This window comes from Halyomorpha halys, unplaced genomic scaffold, assembly GCF_000696795.3.
Source record: "Halyomorpha halys isolate HHAL.00 unplaced genomic scaffold, Hhal_1.1 Scaffold104.1, whole genome shotgun sequence".
Taxonomy (NCBI): domain Eukaryota; kingdom Metazoa; phylum Arthropoda; class Insecta; order Hemiptera; family Pentatomidae; genus Halyomorpha; species Halyomorpha halys.
In genome coordinates, this window is record NW_027107578.1 from 243032 (window position 1) to 265051 (window position 22020).

Genomic DNA, 22020 nt, shown 5'->3' on the forward strand with positions numbered 1-22020 from the left:
TAACATTGTGAAAGTTTTCATTTTTTCAGTTATCATGTGTTGTAACTGAGTGCTTCAAATTTAGATTTTCAAAAATCGGCCATGTAGTATGGATATTATTTTATAAAAGTTAGTTTATTATCGTTTAATTATTTAATTAGATCTTTTAAATTATTGATTAATTTATGCTGGCAAATAACAGGTTAAAATTCGAAGTATATTTAAAAATAATGTTATATCTTAGATTAGTTAATTCTATAACATAATCTTATGAAAATTTCTAGTGGTGTAATTAGTTTAATTTGCCTTAAATGGATTAATATATTTAATTTAAGGAGTTCAGAAAGAAGGTAAGTATGACAATTTGTATTTATTTCTTGTTATTACATTTGAAAATATTTAGGGATTTAAATTCTTGTTTTAGTTTCAGATCTGCACATGATTTTTTTTATCTTTTTCTGACAATACAGATATATAATATTTATATTTCAGGCCCTTTCTATGATAAAATTGAATCCTGTACACTGCTGAATCTATAATCAAAATTATATGTTTCATTACTCAGAGAAAAGTTTTCTCACTTTTTGCATTACTATATAAAAATCGTATATTTTAAAAAGTTTTATTGGTTTTTAAATTGGTCAAAAATCTGAAGTATTATAAATAGTTAAATTTCATTGAAATCTCAATTATTAGAATTAAATTATTTTCTGATACATATTTTTTGTTTTTCTATCATCTCCCTAATGACTTCACTACTCTCTAAATATTAACACTATATCATTGAAGTTATCTTTTAAAAAATTATTGTTGCTTGTAGAGATAAGTTCGTTGGTAGTATCAACTGTTGGTCTGGTTGAAAAAAAGAACCTGCTTCAATCTAACACTTATGGAGGCTATTGAACTTTTTAATTTTTAACAACTGCTTCAAATCATTTTTCTGTAATCGCTATGAAGTCTGTTAAGTCATTAATCTCCTATAGCTTGGTAAGTTATGATGATATATCTAGGTATTTACCTAATTAGTTATTAATTTGAAACTAGTTAAATAAGCCATCATTTATTAGTTTAGCCTTTCCAAAATTATTATATTTATATAGTATTTTGTCTTTTTAAAAATCTTTAAAGTTTAGTTCTGTATAGTGATTAACCCAGAATTTATTTTTTGAAAAAAGACGAGTTTGGAAGCAACCTAACCTTCTTTAAGATGAACCTTGCTAGCCGAAACATGACCGAATTGACAAGTGTATATGGCAAAGAATCTTTTATTTCTATGACGGTAATGTGGTGTATCAATTATATAAATATAACATTAATTTCCGTAATTGTTTTATACAGTTAGTATGGTTATTAGCCTACACAATTAATCTTATTTATTTCCTTTCATAGTCCATACTTTTAAAATATTTGTATGCTTTGTTTTCAGTAAATTCATCATATATGTAATGTAATTATAAATGTATCAAGTTTGTTTTTTAATACTTCCTTACTAAATATCTAATTTAGTTGTAGAAGTTTTATTATGAAATCTGTATTTGCAAAATATAACTTGTAGATGATATATTTTTTTGTATTTGGAAGACTAAGACATTTCATTGTATGTGTTCTGTCAGTGAAATTCAGTTCATTTTGTGGCTTTATATCAATGTGATAACACTAGAAAATATAGTGATCTGTACTTATCTTTGAATTAATTAATTAAATAATTACTCATGTATAAATAAATAATCGACCGTATTATTTCAAAATATGATGAAGATGATCAGGGGTGCGGTAAGCAGTTGTTAACTATTTTTTATTTTCTACTGACTGTCCCCATGACCATCTTCTTCATAATTACTCATTTAATACATTCAGCACTGTATTTTACTTATTCAACAAAAATAAATAAACGATTTGGTTGATAATAACCTTGAAATCTTAAACAACCAAGAAAATTCTATGCAGAAAGTAATAAGATGAAAAATAGGCTACTGGAACGAACACATGTCCAATTTTTTTCGGAATAGAATCACCAAAGGAAAATAGGTTGAAATTAGTAACCGCTTAACCATGTCCTTGTTTTTTTTATTATCACACATTACAGGTGAAATATCCATCGATATTTTTCCAGTAATGTGTGAGGGCTGGCTTTTATCATCTTAGGAAAATGTTCCATATCCAACCATTTAAACTTCTGACAAATGATGGTTTTAACTGTCTCTTTTAATTCTGTGTATAAAAAGCAAGAAATGAAATATCTCAGAAAGTTAGCCAGCTGAACACAAAGGGAAGAACACTTCAGGAATAACAGAGGAGCTAGGGGTGAAACCAATAACTGAAATTCTTGAGGCAGTTGAAGTGGTTGGTACATATATGCTGAATGGATGAAGACTGTGGACCACACAAATTCTTCGAAGCTAGACCAACTGGTAAAAGACCAAGAGGAAGGCCAAGGATGCTGTACCTAGATAATGATGTGGCTAGACTAGAAGAGAAAAGAGGAAAGCTTTTGGCCTCCATGAGGGCATTGGCAAGGGACCGGGATAGATGGAAAGCATGGATCGAGGTAGCTAAAAGAAAAAAACATACTGAGAGGCACTGAGGAAGAAGAAGATAATCGACAATTACAAGTATGTATTCCAGGTTCAAAGAAAGATTTTTTGTACATATGACCATTGAAATTATCAAAAACGTAGTATATTGAAGAGCATTGTAATGAACTAAAACAGTAATAACAAATGACCTCACATTCATTTAATCTATATTCATCCTCCAATCTAGCATTAACAAATCATTGCCGGGTCTGCTTGTAATTGATAAAATTATAATTTTGTCAACACTGAAGTATAGATTTGGTTCAGGTACAAGTAGCCTCACTGCCAATTATCTCAAGAATATCACTTATCATTTTTACTTTTTCCTTTAACATTTAATAAATGAATTTGATAAGCAAAGTTGAGAATAAAATATGATAGATAATAGATCTGCTAATGCAACCTAATCAAAATGATAAGAATTTACTGTATCTTATAGAATTTTTTGTCTTAAACAAGTTGTTTATAAATTTAAAACTACTGTAGAGATCATAATTTTCCATATATTTGTTATTTGTACCTATATTTTATATTAAGAGTTGCTGTTCATATTCTGTCCTATCTTTAGAATGTGTCGATCGTACATCGAAATATAGACATTCTGTGAATAGTTTCCTTTGCATACTTATTCAAGAAAGTATCGGGGGATTCTCATAATTAAACTACAATACTAAAAGTTAAGTTTTGAGAGGAGTTATGAGCGTCTATAAAGTTCCAGAAGTGCTAAATGTTTATTAAAGAATTTAATACTTCAGTAATTCGTGAGATGACTTCTCTATTTAGTCTTATTTTAGTATTATTCCTAGTCTTATATACTTATTATATGATTTGTTTAAATATATCTCTAATTAATATGTCCAATTTATAGTTTAGATAAAATTATTAAAATACCAAAACATAAATGTTTTTGATTAACAAATTATATGATAAAAATAAAACGAATGCTAAAATTTTAAGAAACAATCAGCAAATGTAAGAAAACTCAGATGATACCTAAATATTGGGTAAAAAAAAATTTTGGAGACCAAAAGGAATATTAGGTATCTGAAAAAAAAGAGTAAAATAAAACTAATTATCACATTAAAAATAATACAAAAAATGATTACTTAATACTTACCAAAAGTGTGGGATCTCAGAAATGATTCAGCATATATTTTAATAATTCTTAACAATAAGAAAAATGCAGTAATTCTGGATAGTAGCTTCTATTATGCTAGGGGGAGAGTTGGATGGGGGGGCTTCACAGAATTGAAGAGGCAACAAAAAATAATATTCCTAGGTCATCTCTCAGATGACTCGCGACTATTGAAGTGTTAAACAGATTTTATCCTACAATATGACAGGTGAGTCTGTCGGACCCATAGCCATGTTTCTTTGTTATACATTTTGGTTTCCTAAACTAATTTTTTAATTTTTTTTAGGCTGCATAATCTACTTCTATATAAATAATTACAGAAATAAATGTATTATGTATTGAATAGAAGATATATTTCTTATTTTTCACCAGGACCCTGTTTCATAATAAATTATTAACTAGTACTATTAGTCTTGTCGATTTAACTTAATATTTAATATAGTTACACTGACTTGTATTTTAGTACTATTCAACTCCTGTAATCACTAATAGTCGTCCCTATTATGAAAAAAAAAAGTATTACTGTATTTAACACACTGTTTCTATACTTGTATTTTGAACTAATACTATAAGCTTTCATTATGAAACAGGACCCTGGAGTAACTGTTACTACCAGTCGCATTGTGGGTTAGTTACACCAAATTAGGCAATCCTTGTTCTTATTATGCCCACAGCTAATTAGATAATAGCTAATTTACTCCCCTATTCGGTCTGTAGGAGTCACTGGTCTCAGAACAGATGATCATTTCAGGTGCCTAAAAATGGAATTGAATAGGTTCCATGTGTAATGAAAGCCTCAACACATTTTTTAATCAATCTTTAAGTAACATAAGTTCTATGTTTTATCTAAATTTCCCAAGGTATAATAAGTGTTGATGATTCTCCTACCAAAAAAATAAAACAATAAAAGTTGTTTGTTTTACCCTTAAACAATTTTTAATATAATATATTATTTCAATAAAATCAGATAGGAGAATCATTTTTATTTTTTTTCTATTTCCTCCTAATAAATGTCCTTTTTTTTTTTAATAAAATTTGCGAACTCCGGGGTTATATTTCACTCAAACCATTTTACAGCCCTTGCACAGTTGCTAACGCTTAATTTGTTGTAAATTAAGTGATCTCAGGGTATTTCATTATGAGTTGAGAATCTTCTTTTTTATTTACTTAAAAATTATTATGTTGCAATAGGATGTTACAGACTCAGATTTTCATTAGATCTTATAATATTTGATAGAAAAGGTAAACCTGATCATATCAATATTTTCTTCCTTTTCCCTTATTCCAAAATTAGAATAGTTTCTTTTTTCTTTGTGTGTAGTCATATGTGTATATATTGTTTTAGGTATTTGCTATCATCTCATTCATGTTGTTCCTAGTTAGTTTGATTCTATGTTGGATAAACTACAAAAATTCATTTCAAGAACTGAAACGTATATCATTTATCGTAAGTATTAAAAATAATCTTTTTCAACTTTCTATATTTTCTTCTTTTACTGGCACAACAGGCGCATGGAGTTGCCCTTGGCCTGCTTAACGGGCACCAACCATCTTTCTCCATCTTCTGCAAGGGTAACTGGGATCCTAAGTTGTTCCAGATCCCGCCTCATAGCATCCCTCCATCGGCCCTTCAGCCTACCACATTGCCGCACACCATCCGGAATGTAACTGTACAGTTTATGATTCACTCTTTCCTCGCTCATCCTCATTACATGGCTAAGCCATTTAAGCCTTTGTATCCAAATGTACCAGGAGATGCTACATTCCTTATAGAGCCCAATAAGTTCACCATTTTTCCTCCAATTACCATTCTTGCATACGGGCCTCAAGATTTTCCTCTGAATTACTCTTTCAAACCTGTCTAGCAGGTTAATACTTTGATTACTCAGGGTCCAAGTTTCTCCACTATATGTGATGACTGGCCTTAATAATGTTTTGTACAAGGTGAACTTGGTGGTACGGCTAACAAGCTTGCTTTTGATTAGCCTTATAATGGAGAAATTGGCTCTATTTCCAGCAGCAATTCTGCTTTAAACTTCTTCTTTTTCATCCTGGTTCTCATTGATAATGGAGCCGAGGTAAGAAAAACTTCTTACCACTTCGAAATCATAGGGGCCCATTACAAGGCGACTCTGCCTCTGTTCCTGAGGCTTCTTACCCAACAGCATAATCTTGGTTTTTTCCTCATTAATATACAGGCCCATTCTTTTTGCTTCGACATCCATCTCTTCAAAGGCAGTCCTAATGCTCAAACAGGAGAGGAGATATTGGATCACCCTGTCTTAGACCACATTCCACTTCAAAAGGCTCTGATAATCCACAGGATTTTACTTGGCAGGTTGTGCTCTCCATTGTGCATTTTACTAATTGGGCGAGTTTACTAGGAAGCCCCAGTTTCTTCTTTCTATATGCAACATTAAGATATTTTATGAATTACAACTTATTTTTTTGTGTAGGTTATAAACCTAATAATAGCCACTTAGTAATATAAGATGGGTTATAAAGCTTTAGTCAGCAACTTGTTGACAAAACTTTTAATAGATACAATAATTTTATAAAAGTACTTTTATGTTTTTAGGTTAAAAATTAAATTATTGTGAAGAGAATATATTTATATATATCTAATCATTAGAGATTAGAGTTTTGTGTAGTAAAAAATTGAAAAACAGTACTTTACTGCAGTACAGTTTTTTACAGTGTGCAAAATCGTGCAGTAAAAACTCAAAATGTATATAATTTTGCAGTGATCAACAAACTTCAAATTTGAAATTAAGATTCCAAAACTTGAAATTAAGATTCCTTGCTAAAAATATTTAAAATTCCAACATAAAATGAATTTTTTCAGAAAATGGACAAAAGGTATTTTGATCTGGAGATCTTCATATGTTGTTTACATTAAAATATTCATGGTCAATGGTTGTCATGATGAACTTTAAGCACCATGCCCAATGTGGTATGTGGTTGAGATCATACCTGAATATAAATGTTACAGTTTGTTCTTCAGTATCTATCATTCTTATTTTATTTTATTTTTAGATGATATAATCTTTTTTTAAAAAAATATTAAAATAACTTTACATTAACAGTTCTACTAGTATTAATAGTCGAAAATGGTGAACAGGTTATTTGAGGAATCAATATTAATGAAAACAGCCGTGGAGGGTTATAACATCAGTACCTGTTTTATTTTATTAAGCAGTATTATAATTATTGGAACCTAACAAAATTAATTAAACTAGCAATGCTGTCTGTAGATAACATTTCTCACTATATATTGTATCTTGTTTTGTTTTTTTCATTACAATAACTCCCATCAATTTCTGCTATCAATAACACAGGAGATAAAATGAAGATAAGCCTATAAATAATACGCTTCTGGTTAATGCTGCACTTAAATCATATTTAAATTTTTTAAGCAACCGATATATTGGCAAATTGTGGATACCTCTTTAATCAATAGATTTTTTTTTTGTTTTAGGATGGTTATGTTGATTCCATGGTACATACATATTTTTATGGATATTTAAAAAAAATAATTCCTGATCCAGGGACAGGAACAGGAGGTAATCGGTCATTATCTTGTAGCAATCAATTCCATATTCTTTTTTAATTTTTTTTCTTTTTCTTAAATATCAGGTCTTTACGACAAAATAATGGCTTACAAAGAAACAGAAAAACTTACAGACAAAGATTTTCCATTTCACAAAATTTTCATTATTATATGTGCATCAGGTTTTGTCCCACCCACACTTGAAAAAATTGATATCAAACGTATTGAAGCAAGGAAGGTATGTTATTTGTTTTTATCTCTAATTATCAACTTTTTCAGTATTTACTTATAAGAATGTCATATCGATAATAAAATTTTAGTTAATCATTTAAATTAATTTAGTTTTATATTATTGAAGAGGTTCTTAGTTGAAGGGTTCTCTGGAGGTTACTTTAAATTCTATTTTTATACATGTTTTGGTACATATTACATTATTGTAGAATCATTTTCGTAGTTAATTCAAGTACACACGTTTTTATTTATACATGTACATTTTTTTATCTATTATTAATATTCTTTAAATTTTATTTTGCATCATTCATTGGGTGTGAAATTTATCTTCATCATTTAATAGTTTTAATTAAAACATGTACATTACTATATCATCAACTTTTGGGATTTTGCTCCATCTTAAGGATCACACTCTACTTTCTACAGTATCTGTCAACTTTGACTCTAAAACCTTCTAATTCTTTTCATATGGTTATTACTTTGTTCCATATTTACTATAGTTTCATTTTAAATATATTCTTTAAATTATTGGAAGATTTATTTTATATTCAATTATTAGATATGAAGTCTGGACTTCCCCTTTTTATAGTTTAAAAAAAATAAATATATATATATATATATTACTACACAATAAACGTTTCAATGTTTAGCCCATATTCCGTACCACGCTTAACTTTATTCAAATAAAACCATAAAAATGAAGAGTACAAATTTCATGCCCAATTATTGATTTTTAATTTATTTATTTTTAATCTTTAGATACTCTACATCTTTGGTTTCATGATATATCTTTGTTTGCGGTGTAAAAGGATTTAAGACTAAAAATAGTTTTGATATAAGCAGAATAGAATTTTTTTTTTTTTTCAGTCAGATTTTTAAGTGCCTTAAACTGTACAGTTTTATTTACCAGAATTGAGGCACTCTAATAAACATTTTAACAATGACTATACAATAATCAAATTTTTTTTATTTCGAGACTATATTTTTGGACTTCACTCCTTTTATGTAGTAAACTGAGATATTATTTTTATCTAAATATATTTCATATTCATATTCATATTCATAATCATATTTCAATGCTTGCCTGTGATAAGATATGAAAGAAGGAAAAAAAATTTATTGTTAGAAATGTACTTGAATTAGAGCAGTTAGATTGGGTTTAGCTCAGTTAAACAGTTTGGAACTATTCCTTACTACTATTGCATGTTTGACTACATTATCACTTAAAACCATTTAACTTATTTAACAATCACACTGACAATTGACACCTTTGACAAATATGGATACAATACAATTTTAGGTGAACTTTTTAAAAGTAGAATTATGAAGAAATATTAATGTATGAATTGAAAAAAAAAAAAAAAGATGTGGTACCTAATTATAGTTATCAGCCTGAAACAGAACATACTTATTTTTTACGATTTTCAAATCAGCCTGAAACAGAACATACTTATTTTTTACGATTTTCAAATCAGCCTGAAACAGAACATACTTATTTTTTACGATTTTCAAATCAGCCTGTTGATATTTATAAAAAAAATATATTTATTTCTTTTTATTCTTATTTTAATTAATTTATTTATTTTCTTGTTATTATTTTAATTTTTTTCTTTAAACTATATTTTATATTGTGTTTTCAATTAATTCTCTGTTAGAGATTAAGTATTTAATAAATAATAGTCATATTGTGGGATTGCATTAACGAAAATATAAATGTGTATGTTTATTTTTTTTAACATATTGTTTTTGTTTCCCCACTTCCAAAATTAGGGTATAGCTTTGAATTCAAACAGGATATGAACAAAAAAAAAATTAGGTCCTTAAAATCGAAAATTGTGAGTCACATTTTACGTATAAGACATCAAGGAACAAATTTAATTCCATACCAGTCTGTAGTCAAATTAGTCAATGTTAAGGCATAATCTATCAAACTGTTCATCCGATTTTCAGAGATAGTGCGGGTTGGTACATAGTTACTCTCATCGGTTTTATCAGATTCCGACTTCTAGATTTACATTGGCATATAAAAATATTTAAAAACTGTTTGCCCATTGGCTCAAATTTGGAGGAAAATTAGGGATTTGTGTAAAATGGGTCTAGTATCAATTTCATCAGATACTCTGTTTTACTTTCGCTTATTCATATGAAAAACACCTTTCTGGATACAGCTATATTTAAACAACAGCTCATCCTGTTGATGCTATTCTCAAACAACAAATCATTAATCTTGATATGTAGGTAGTTATCTCCTAAATAAACATTTCCAGATAATTCAATTTTTGCTAATGAAAATAAGAGGCCATACCTTAAAAAAAAAAAATTGAAGAAGCTATATTGACCTATCTGTTAGGTCCATATTGCGGTTTCCAACCCACAGAAGTCTGGAGACCACTGAGCCATGTGTGAACCATCTTCACTCCCAACTTATGTTGCTGAAATGGAATATTACTAAATCAAAAAACAACTTCTGGTAGTAATAAATTGAAAAAAAAAATGAAGTTATGATAATTAAAAAAAAAAAGAAAGAGAGAGAGGGAGTGACCAAATAATGTTAAGTCCATAGTTAACAATTTTTAATCAGAATTATGAACATCTATTTATATTGGAATTAAGGATAAAATAATATATCTGTTGAATGTTAAGGAAAACAAAACATAATAAAATCTATTTTATCTAATAAGAAATTTTGACTGAAAATCAGAACGTCAACTTCAATTCTTATGGATTTGGATGAATAGGATGTTTATAATCCTCAATTAACACTCGAATATCAAAAAGGTTAACAAAACATTTTTAATAATAAGTTCTTATAAAAGAAGTGTTACTGGACCCTCCCGAGGTCCACCTCAATTTGTCCCAACTCACTTAACTAGGCAAATGTTTTTATTTCAATCATTGGAAGAAAAATATTTTATTTTATTTATAATTTAATTGCTCATTTTTAATTTTTGGATAGACCAGTTAATCATAAATATAATCCAAGTATCTTTAATAATTTCAATGGTGTGGATGTAGTTGACCATAAGATTTAATACATGAAGAAGTTACCAACCACAATACAAGAAAACCTTTTTTATTTTTTTTAAATAAGGATTATATATTACAAAATTTTTACTTAATTGTCTCTTTAATGACCGAACCCCTGACTAACTTTTCCTTATATTAAGTAATATTTTGAAAAACTGAGAAAAAAAAGTGTTAGCTCCTATTATCTATCTTATATACTGGGAAGGTTTGACCATTATGTTTAAGGATAAATACTTAGCTACAGCAGAATCATCAATTTTCAAATCAATTTATTTATATTCATTATTAACTAAAATGATTAACAAGACAGGAAAGTCACCTATAAATCTTGATTAATCAAAAAAAACCCTCATCTAACTATAAAAAGAAGAAAGTATTATTTATCACTCACTTTGCTAAAAATAAAAAAATATTAAAATTATAAACAAAAATAGAACATTTCCTATTCTAACATAATTTTTTTTTGTTAATGAAAATAAAAATGAATTTGATGTATTTATTCATTGAGTAATATACTAATTTTGCATGAAACTAAGTTTATCATTAAATGTTATTGTTTGAGAACACTGTTTCTGCTTTTATTTATTGTCCTACAAGTGATGGAATTTTGAATATTAATTTATTCTTCTTTTTTTGAATCTTTAAATTTATTTTAGTATTAAGTGAGGGCAACCATAAAATTATTCTAATCAATAATATTAATAATTACTCACATATACATAGTAAAAATAGAAGGACACCATCATATGTATTAGTGTTCAATTATTCCTGATCTGACAATTGTTGCACTGACCCAAGGATCTGGGAATCACAGGAGTTGGGGTTAATGTATTTTAGGTTTATGTAATTGAAGAAGTCATTCCTCTTATTTCCTTTTCTTATAGGATTTTTTTTTTTTTTTTTTTTTTTTTTTTATACTAAAGATGAGTAAATTTCAAAATATTTTATGGTACACTATTCCTTTCTTTGTAATTCACCAAGAAAGACATGGTAAATACTCCACCTAAATTAGGAAAATATTTTTCTTTCGAATCAACTAAGTGTGTCTTTTTTTTTTAGAAATTAATTTTTAGATATACTTTTCTTCCTATTCTATAACTGTATTTACATGTATGGTTTCTGCAATCCACCATCCATTATTTTTTTATATATATTTTTTTATCATAGTGACGAGATTATGGAAAAATATTAAAGATCAAAAATGACTCAGATGTAAGTTGATATTTTTTTTTTTATATGAGAGAGTGTCCTGTTTTGTTTTGTTCTGTATTATTGCAATGTGCCCGCTTTGCAAATGTTCGCTGGGTCAGCTGACTAAGAATTTAGCTCAGCGTTTGTCATTCTATTTTTAACTTTGAAAAGAATTTATCTTCTTTATTTATAGCCTTTCCAATTTTTGAATTTACATGTATTACTGTTTATTAAATCCACATAAATGCAAGGCTACATGAAATTTTGCTTCAAACGATACGATGTTTTATTTCGGCGCCGGCTGCTTGTCCAATGAGTAACTCACGTTAAAAAAATTAATTTTTCTTTCGGAGCTCCTATAGTAGGATCTTTAAAACTACCTACAACAGTAGAAAAGCTAATGGAACAATATTTAACGAACAGTAAATTTGCTAAAATATGAGCCCTAATAGAACTATTTACGTCCCATAATTTTCCGATATATTTTTCTTTAGAAAGCAAGATTTCATAAAAAATGCTCTGAAAAATCAGTAGTTAGTCAATTTATTTTGGGGAATGCATATTTCAGGAACCATCAGTAATTGTTCTATAAAGTGGATTATAACACTTTTCGTAGGGGTAGTGGTTTTTATGATATTCGGATATGAATATGAATTTTACAGATGAAATTTTGTCTGAACTACTATAAATCATTTTTTTTTTTTTTTTTTGCAAATATGAAAAATATTGCTCCTTCTTAGATAAACGTCATGAACTACTTTAAAGTGCATTAAACTAGCTTTAAAATGAGTGCTAATAGACATCTATGTCTATTAGATTAGAGATAAAGTTTTTCCCAAAAAACTATACATATTTTGTTATGAAATGTTGCCTTTTTAAGAACTGTTTCTTAGGAACTACTGAACGTATTAATATGCCGTTTATTATAATCATTAATATAATATTCATGCCGTTTTTCAATTTCAGGCGCTTTTTAAATTTTGCTCGATTTAACTATCTTAAAGTCTCCTCTTCCCGTTTTAAGCAAATATTTCAAAAGTGATATAGGACCCATTGCTCTCCGGAGGTCTTACGGGGGGGGTCGGGAGGGGTAGGATGGCCTTTTTTTGTAATTAATGTTATTTATCTATTTAATGAAAGAGGTAAGAAGAAAAAAATATGTTTTATAGTGTTGTATGTAGTTTAGAAAATATGAAGATCCGAAATTTTTTTTAGCGTTTTGAAACAGCCATTTCTTATTGCCCTAACTATAGTTCTTAAGACTAATCAAGTTTGACAAGTGATTATATATAGTTTTCATTAAAGTAATAAAAAATTGGAGTGAAATAACTATTGCCGCCGGGCTCTTGTACTAATAGATATAAATGGAAGGGAAAATCCCTGCAGCCTGCGCGTCGATAAGGGAATGGCTGAAAAATCTATAATACATGTATATTATAATATATAATATATATATCGCATACTTTTAGCACACTCTCACTGTTTGGACTTGTTATAGTTATGTATTAATATAATGTTTTTATTATAAACCTAAATCCCTACATATTGTTGACGGCAATATTGAGTGGTACGGAATCGGGTGTATTATTTTGCCTCGGACCCGGGCTCAGCTGATGGCGGCTCTGTTGAATTGGTTCATACTTGAGCAGTACCTCTATTTTTCTCAGCAAATGGTAGCCAAATGTGGGATTTCGTTGGTGGTTGTTAGTTATTCTGATCCACGCATCAGGATTTTTAATTTTATTTACCTATATTTCGAATATATTGTGTAGTAATGTCTTACGATCATGAAAAAATTCGAGTTTTCGGCATAAAAACTCGTTTTGAGGTTTCCTTACTCTAAATAACCAAGTTTCGCAAAATGGTCTGTGTGCGAGCGAACAGCCAACTCCACACCGAAAAGTCTTAGGAAACTTAAATTATATATCTTACATATAATCAGGTGTATGTCTGAGATGTTGCAGCATTGTTTTCGTTAAAATGGATACTCCACAAGTGCCACTTTATATAATCATAATACTTTTTTTTTTAGAAGTTTATCGAAAATTACTAACAATTTTGATTAAATTTGATAAATCAATATACAATTAAGTGGTCTTTAATATCAGCTAGCCCTTATCCTTGTTGGAATAGTCTGGGCTTAAATGATTTTCTGGTAATCTTTCTCATTAGTATCTTTAATTTGTTAGTATTTATTAAATAATTTTATGATTAACTAAAGGAGAAAAACAGATACAGGAATTAAGAGGGACTGGAAAATCAGAAACAGTTGAGACACCTGATGACATTTGTGTGTACACGACGACGTAGTTATCTTTTGTTAAATTGTTGTATTCTTGGCTGTAATGAAGTTAATATTTGTTTTTCGAACACCGAAAAAAATCTAAAATACAATTGTTATAGCAACAGAAAAAATTTTTTTTTTGTTTTAAAATTTTTGCTTTCTCGAAATCGAGTCCTTCGATTTTATTTTTCGAAAATTACAATAAGTTGAAAACGATTCCACCAGATCAAACTATACTTGGGAGTTGCTTAGGGCCTATAAACTACCCAAAAATGACGCAAATCCAACTTGTTTTGAGGAGTTTTTCTTTATTCTACTTGACTTTTTCTCCCTAATTAAAGCTAAGATTTGACTGGTATATATGGAACATATAATTGGTTGGTTAGTTGAATAAAAAAAAGTTTGTTAATATATATACTTGATGGTAGTGACTTTGGTGTGTACAATTTTTAAAAATTTAAAACATTTTAAAGTATGAAGAAGATGGTCAGAGTTGTGGTCCAAGAACAAAATAGTTTTGAAATATTTATTATTTGACGTTTCAGCCCACTTTGGAGGGCTTCATCAGGGCTGTCTGAAAAGTCTGCTTAGCTATCATCTTGAACAGCCCTACAAAGTGGGGCGAAATGTCCGAATAGTTGAAAACTATTTTCTCTTTTTGACCACAGCCCTGACCATCTTTATCTTATTTTAAATTATATGGTCAACTATATATATATAAACATTTTACGTTACTACAGTCACGTCTTGGAGATGGTACCAATAAGGATAAATTTAATAATAAATAAGGATGAATTTGAGTAAATCTATCAAGGGGTTTAATAAGCTTTAATTTTGGAATAAATATAATGTTCTGTGCTGCATGCTGTTTTCAAAATATGCCCAAAAACTCAAAAAAGGGACCTATATGCCTCCCTCCCACCTTCCGCATCTAAAATTGATGGAATTTATCGGACATTGTTCAGGGGATCTTCCTCTAGATATTAGTGAAACTTTTGGTATTATGGGGTTTAATCCAACAAAAAATGTTATTTTACTGATTGATATAAAAATTTGTATATTTGTTTATCTGATAGGGTCAAATCAACACAGATATTTGACACATATTTCCTGAATCAGCTCTTTCAATAAAATATTTTCCTTTAAAATTTTGCTTATTGCTTATGCTAACTAGGGTCATTTTTTTTTTTAATTTTGGACACCAAAGTCACTAACAAACTGGATGTGATTTTTTTTTCTACCTAATCAACTAGTCAAACCTTCTGCTGCTCCTGAGGTAATATAAAAAGTTACTAGCTCCTAGGCTATAATGTTAGGTTTGGATAAAATCCTAAGAAGTCATGTATATTTTAGTGAACATTGGCTGGAAAAAAAATTCTCTAAAAAACAATTCAAGTACAAACACTTCTTTCAATTAAAGTTATTGTTTTTAAAATTATCAAGGATATTTATTTTTCAGCATTTGGAACCATTCTTTTTAAATCGTGCTGGGACAAATGGTCGACGCTATGCTATCTCTGTGTATAAGATAAAATACCGCAACTTAAAGGATCATATTTCTGTTGCAATGGAGGGCACTCCTCAGATACTTACTCTGCTTGATGCTTCAGCAGAGGATCCGGGTAAGTATACTTTTCTATGATTATAAAACTCCTATTAGCCAGAATCAACAATATCTATCCGTAATCACCATGCTGATTTGAATAAATTAATTATCAGTGCTGGCTCGCAGGGGCATTTTACTAAGGGCACAACAATTTACTGAGGATAGATGACCTTAAATTTCCCAAAAATCTTAATCAGATTGTCCTAGTTACTAAAATATTTTCTTATTTTTATTGAAAATTTATTAGTTGCCTATGATTGAAGGATAAAATGATTCAACAGGTGAGATATGTAATTAAAATCTTTTTTCTAAATGTTTATTGAAAGCAAAAATTTTGATTGCTATTACAGGTCTTGAACTAGACTTGAGTCATTAGGGATCCCTACAGGGCCAATTGGAATTGCCAATAAAACCAAAACTGAGCGTTCAAATTTTTAGGTTTAGATAGATGGACTAAAGAGATTGGCCATTTGCACCCGAGGTAATTGAGATATCACCTTGGCAACCTCTCGTATGCAACTGCACCAGTTTTAATCTTGCTATAGGGGAGTTGACTTTTATTTTGTGGCAAGCTCATAAACTTAAAACTTGACTGCCACTTTGGTTAGAATAGGTTACTTACCTTTTGGATAACCCCTGATATGTCAGAAATGATCAGGCAGAGATAAACAATTTTTTAGAAATGTGGACTACTAATAAAATTCAGAAATCTTCATTCAGAATTTAAAATTTGAAGTGGAGAGTTTCTGAGAGAGTTGGGGGAAGAGTTTCTAAGAGAATGGGGGGAAGTCTTTCAGGTTGTAAGGTTTAGACAGATGAATTACAACAAAAAATTTAGAAATCCAATCATTCAAATTTAGATAAAGTGATGGAGGAGACGTGGAGAAATTTATCTGTAAACCTCTACTTCAAATTGTGAATGATCGCAATTTTAAATTTTCTCTGCAGTCCATCTGTTTCAACCTTACAACTGAAAGACCTCCCATCTCTCAGAAACTCCCCCTCTCCCCTCTCTCAGAAACTCCCCCTCCCCCCCCAACTCTCTCTGAAACTCTCCCCTTCAAATTTTAAATTCTGAATGAAGATTTCTAAATTTTATTGGTTGTCCGCATTTTTAAAAAATTGTTTATCCCTGCCTTACGAATGTCACATTTATGGTTTTATTGTCAATCCTATAGACAGTGTAGGTGTACATTTATGTGCCTGGCAGAGAACTCATTTTAATTTTTCTAACTATATTATGAAATTTATCAATTTTCACAACCCTTTTGAATTTGGACTTTTAACTTTCTTGTTACTAATTACTTGACTAAAATAATTTAATTTTCTTAATTGGGGTATTAAATTAGGTGACCTCCTAACCTATTTCTACGGCTCCAAAACTCTTAGAAAGTGAAGGCTAGTCCTTTTGGACTACCATTACTGCTTCTCTTCAGTTGAAAAAGCTCGAGACGGTCCAAGTATCATAGACAATGTTAAGTAATGGCTCATGCCCAAGCTTCCATCAGTTTATTTCCCTCTCTCTTGGATTTAAATTTTTCACCCTTGAACCTGTTACAATATCTTTAGACTAAAATAATTTTCTTCTCTATTCAAACAACATCATATCAATAAGATCCTAATTTCTTAACTTCAGAGGTTTTGAAGTTGGTTTTAATAGTAACTCTTTGAGTAAGATATTTTTCATTGTAAACCATCCATTGCTTTAGATAGTATAACCATAATCCTTATTGCTATCTTTACATCCTTAATGTAAATCATTGTATTTAATTAATCAGTTCTCAATTTTGACCTTGCATTACATTAATCTTCTTATCTCACTTTAGCAATTAGCCACATTATCACTAAAATGTTAATATATATATTACACATACATACTTACGTACGTATACATATACACACAGACATGCATACATACATGTACATATTGAACACTATTGTATTTTATTGTGACCGTTATCAAAGTTAGATGAAAAGTTTTAAATTAAATTTATTACTTACTCAATATATTTTTTTTTGTTTCAAAATCAAGTCCTTTCATTTGATAATTTATGTTACAATTTATCATAGCTGATGAAGTTTTCTTCATTATGGGGTAATATATTATGTGATATCCTTGTTATATAGCACCAAGTGCCTTGAAATGCAATCAAGACCAGTCTTTTTGCATTGCCGTTACATTGGGGACTCAGTCAGCTCATTAGCACTTTGGCCTACCCTTGGCTACCCTTCTTGTTTAGATCAATTTTTCCCGGAGCTTCTCCTTGGTACCTGATCGTCTGCTACTTTAGAGTACTTCCTGCTATTACATTCTATTCCTACTCAGACTATATTTCGATAGTTTTGACAATATCGATATTCGGACTGTATTGATAGTTCCATCAAATCTCTGCTTGTTCTTTGTTTCCATACTGATTATAATTTGAAAGATTAGTTTTATTTAATAATTGAACCTTCAGTCAAAAGAATTTAAATAAAAAATCTGTACTTAACTAAAATGATTTTATTACATTATTACCTTTGTTTTATAAATGAATTTTATTTTGGTGTTTGGTAAATTCATTTTTATATAATTTTTTATTTTATATATTATTATTTTTTTTTTTTTTAGAACTAAAAAAGAACAAAAAACAAATCATAGAATTGTTCTATAAAAAATTATCGAAGAAATTGGATGAACATGTAGAATTCGCAAATTCTTATGAGGTTGTATTTTATAATGGTAAGTATAAATAAATATCTTTACTTGTATCTTTATGTATTGTAAATTAAAAAAATAAAATACATTTTAAGTACCTCTTGGATAGGGAGAATGGTTTTGCTGCTCTGCTTCCTTTTGTTGTTTTTTAAGTTTTTGGCCCCTAATGCCTATGTATCCTATCAAGCACATAGCACATAATAATTTTTATGCAATGTTAATAAAAAAAACATAAAATTAATGTTATGAAAAATATAAGGTTGTAAAATAAGTTCATATCCTTTTTTACTGGTGATTAGAATAAAAACTTCAGATTCTTGTACATATTTTTAATCAATTATTTATGACCCTTTTGAATGTTGCCATCTTTCAGGTAATTTTTTAATTCTTTCCTCCCAGAAATTCTCAGATTTTTGCGCAATTAACTCATTTATGTGGGTTTTGCAATCCTCAAGCGAATTAAAGTGTTTCCCGTTAGAAGAGCTTTGAAGGGCCCCAAATAATTTAAAATCTGTTGGGGCAAGGTCTGGTGAATAGGGTGAGTGGGGGATCATATCTCAGCTAAACTCCAACAATTTCTGGCATGAGAATAAGCGTTATCATGATCATGACACCTTTCCAATCCAACCAAATGCACATTATAACCTTTTCTGGATGTAATCCTGCTTTTGGAGTCGTTAACAGCGGGTCACTTTGTTTTCCCAGGACTTTTTCCTCACAATATTATTGTACAGGACCCACTTTTCATCACCAGTTATCAACCTCTTTAAAAAATCATTAACATTGTACTTAAGGAGGGAATCGCTAATGGATATGCAGTCCAATTAATTCTTTTCTTTCAAATTGTTAGGAGCCCATATATCATTTCGATAAACATATCCCCCAGCCCCCAAATGATTTGAGGCACTTGCATGAGATATGTTAAGTGTTTCTGTGATATCCCCTGTCGTAGAGTGAGGGTTGTCAGTGACCAATGCTTGAATTTGGTCATCATCAACAGTTGAAGGAGGACCCGAGCACTTTGCGTTTTTCAAATCAAAATTTCTGGTTCTGAACCGAGCAAACGACTTACAGACAGTGCTTTCTCCTAAAGCGTCATTCCCAATACACACTGCAAAATTTGTTTATAAACACAGAGAGAATTAAATTGAAATATTAAGAAACACTACGAACTTATTTTACAACCCAATATTTATTTTTATTTTTTTTTTAGTTACTTTACAAAGTCTTCTCCTTTAACTTAAGGCCTTAAATTTTTCGTAATTCAGCAGTGGTTCTCAAACTGTTATGTTAGGCTGAGTTTCCCCAAGTGTTTGTTAATGGCGCTGCAAGTGAATGCTGTTTTCTCAAAATATAAAAAAAAAATTAAAATAGCACATATGCAGTGCATACCAGGATTTACTTTCCACTGTTCTTCTTTTCCTACACATTTAACTGCTCTAAGGGTAATTGTGCAATGTGTTTTTAGTTTGACAGTGGTGCCTTAAATTTTTTTTAGCCCAACAAGGGGGGTATTGTGAAATTTGTTTAACCCAAGAGGGTACCGTGGGGAAACATTTTGAGAACCATTGGTATACATAATGAATTTTGTAAATAATGTTATGAAGAAAAGAAAACTTCATTTTGGGATAACTCAGAAAGTATACGTTATAATAATATATAATGGTCATTTGAAAGGCAATTAAATTTCCTAAAAAAAATAATCTAAATTGTACCATTATTAGCAAACATATTGCCTATTGGACTTTATATACATATTTTCAAAAGTATTTGGGAAAGTTCTTATGAAAACCCATTCAGTTCTTATTATTTTTTTAAATAACTCGAAAAATCTCCTTGAATATTCTATATTCTCATTTAAATGATAATTAAGTCCCCTATAAATCTAAATGAAAAAATATATATCTTATTTGGACCAGTTTAAGTGAAGATACAAAGATATTTTTGTACCAGATAGAAGTATAGAATTATTGCACCCATAGAAGTTAGGAAAATCGTATGAGACCCCTGAGATTTTATTGTTTAGTATTCACTGGCACAATTGATAATTAGTTTAAATAATAAACCATTTTTATAATAATTGGCGATTTTTTTTTAATTGTCATGTTAAGATGATCCTGATAAGCCGCCTACTTTGGCAGATGAAATTATTCAAAGACATATCGACCAAGGATTGGTACCACAACCAGAAGCCATGGAGTACCCAAGTACTGATTCTTTAAATGAAACAGTTAGGTTACGTTACAGTAAACTTTCTGCTTAATAATGCTGACAGACTAGTTCAGCTTTAAGTGACTTCAACAAGCAGGAATATTTATTTTTAGGTTTATCATCTTAAAACTAAGTAATCATTTGTATTTTAGTTTTAAGGCTTTTCTGATTGATTATGTGTTACCTAATTGTTTTATTAGAACAGTCCTGAAAGTGATTCTATCCTTACAAAATTATATATTTCACTCAATATAAGTAATTTAAAATTTCTTTGCAAGAACAATTGAAGAGCTTTTGATCAAAATGCTTTTTCATTAATCATATCAGGATATAAGTGTAGAGCATATTTGGTTTAGGCATTTTTGTATATAAGCACAGGGTTCCTCTCTAATTAAGAGAGGACCATGGTTGTTCATTTTTACTTTAGTTATCAGAACAACTATTACAGTATAAATTTAAGCTTAACCGTAATTACAATTATAAGATAGATATTTTAAAAGTTTTAAGTTAATTAATAAATTATTAACTTTTAAAGTTAAAAATATATTAATTATAAGCTTTAGGTTTTACCTACTTTAGACTCGCTGTCTGATATCGCATTAAAACTGACTATGAAACTTGACATAATAATGACAGGGTGTCATCATAACCAATTTAGCCACCATATGAACCTTTGTGTACTAATATTAAGGATTTGTAGGATCAGCTATAAGATTAATTATTCAAATGGAATGAAGACAACAACGAAGACTTATTGGAGAGGATCACATCTACAATGTAGTAGTTACAACACAAACCTCTGTGTGCTAATATTAATTAGGTTTAGGCATTTTTGTATATAAGCACAGGGTTCCTCTCTATTTAAGAGAGGACAATGGTTGTTCATTTTTACTTTAGTTATCAGAACAACTATTACAGTATAAATTTAAGCTTAACCATAATTACAATTATATGATAGGTAGTTTAAAACTTTTAAGTTAGTAAACTACTAACTTTTAAAGTTAAAAATATGTTATTTATAAGCTTTAGGTTTTACCTACTTTAGAATTGCAATCTAATATCATATTAAAACTGACTATGAAATGTGATATAGTAATGAGGGGGTCATCGTGACCATTTTAGCCACCCTATCTAAAATTTCAACCCTTTGCACTCAAAGTTTTTTTTCATTCATATTACCAGCATAATAATCCCCAAGCCACAACAGTCATGTGTTATCAATAGAGAAATATCTTATACACAATATTTTCACGATTTGTCTTTGTCCTTATATTATGAACTGAAAATTATTTGCATTCTCTGCATAGCAGAGCCCTCATGTTTGAATACAATTTTAAATGGCTCTGTTCTGGAGTCCTTAAGTGCAAAGGGTTAAATAAATGATTATATTTGACTGACCATACCGATATCGGAAATCATATCCCTTATTTGGAACATGAACAGGAGTGGTAGGATCAGCTATAAGATTAATTATTCAAATTGAATTAAGACAACAAGGAAGACTTATTGGATATTTAGCAATCTTTTCTCTA

At 29.5% G+C, this 22020-nt stretch overlaps 1 protein-coding gene across 2 annotated transcripts in view; it reads left to right on the forward strand.

Moving 5' to 3' along the window:
- LOC106677576 (stimulator of interferon genes protein) overlaps positions 1 to 21706 on the forward strand; it is a 37999-nt gene extending 16293 nt beyond the window's left edge. The window contains exons 4-11 of one of the 2 annotated variants that reach the window (XM_014415599.3): positions 800 to 966; positions 1155 to 1258; positions 5036 to 5137; positions 7169 to 7253; positions 7327 to 7478; positions 15433 to 15595; positions 18191 to 18301; positions 20389 to 21706. In XM_014415599.3, the coding sequence (XP_014271085.1) occupies positions 1187 to 1258; positions 5036 to 5137; positions 7169 to 7253; positions 7327 to 7478; positions 15433 to 15595; positions 18191 to 18301; positions 20389 to 20540 (837 nt within the window). In that variant the 5' untranslated portion in view covers positions 800 to 966; positions 1155 to 1186 and the 3' untranslated portion in view covers positions 20541 to 21706. The remainder of the gene's footprint in view (positions 1 to 799; positions 967 to 1154; positions 1259 to 5035; positions 5138 to 7168; positions 7254 to 7326; positions 7479 to 15432; positions 15596 to 18190; positions 18302 to 20388) is intronic. The other variant, XM_014415600.3, reaches the window with a different exon arrangement.
- The last annotated feature ends 314 nt before the right edge of the window (positions 21707 to 22020 follow it).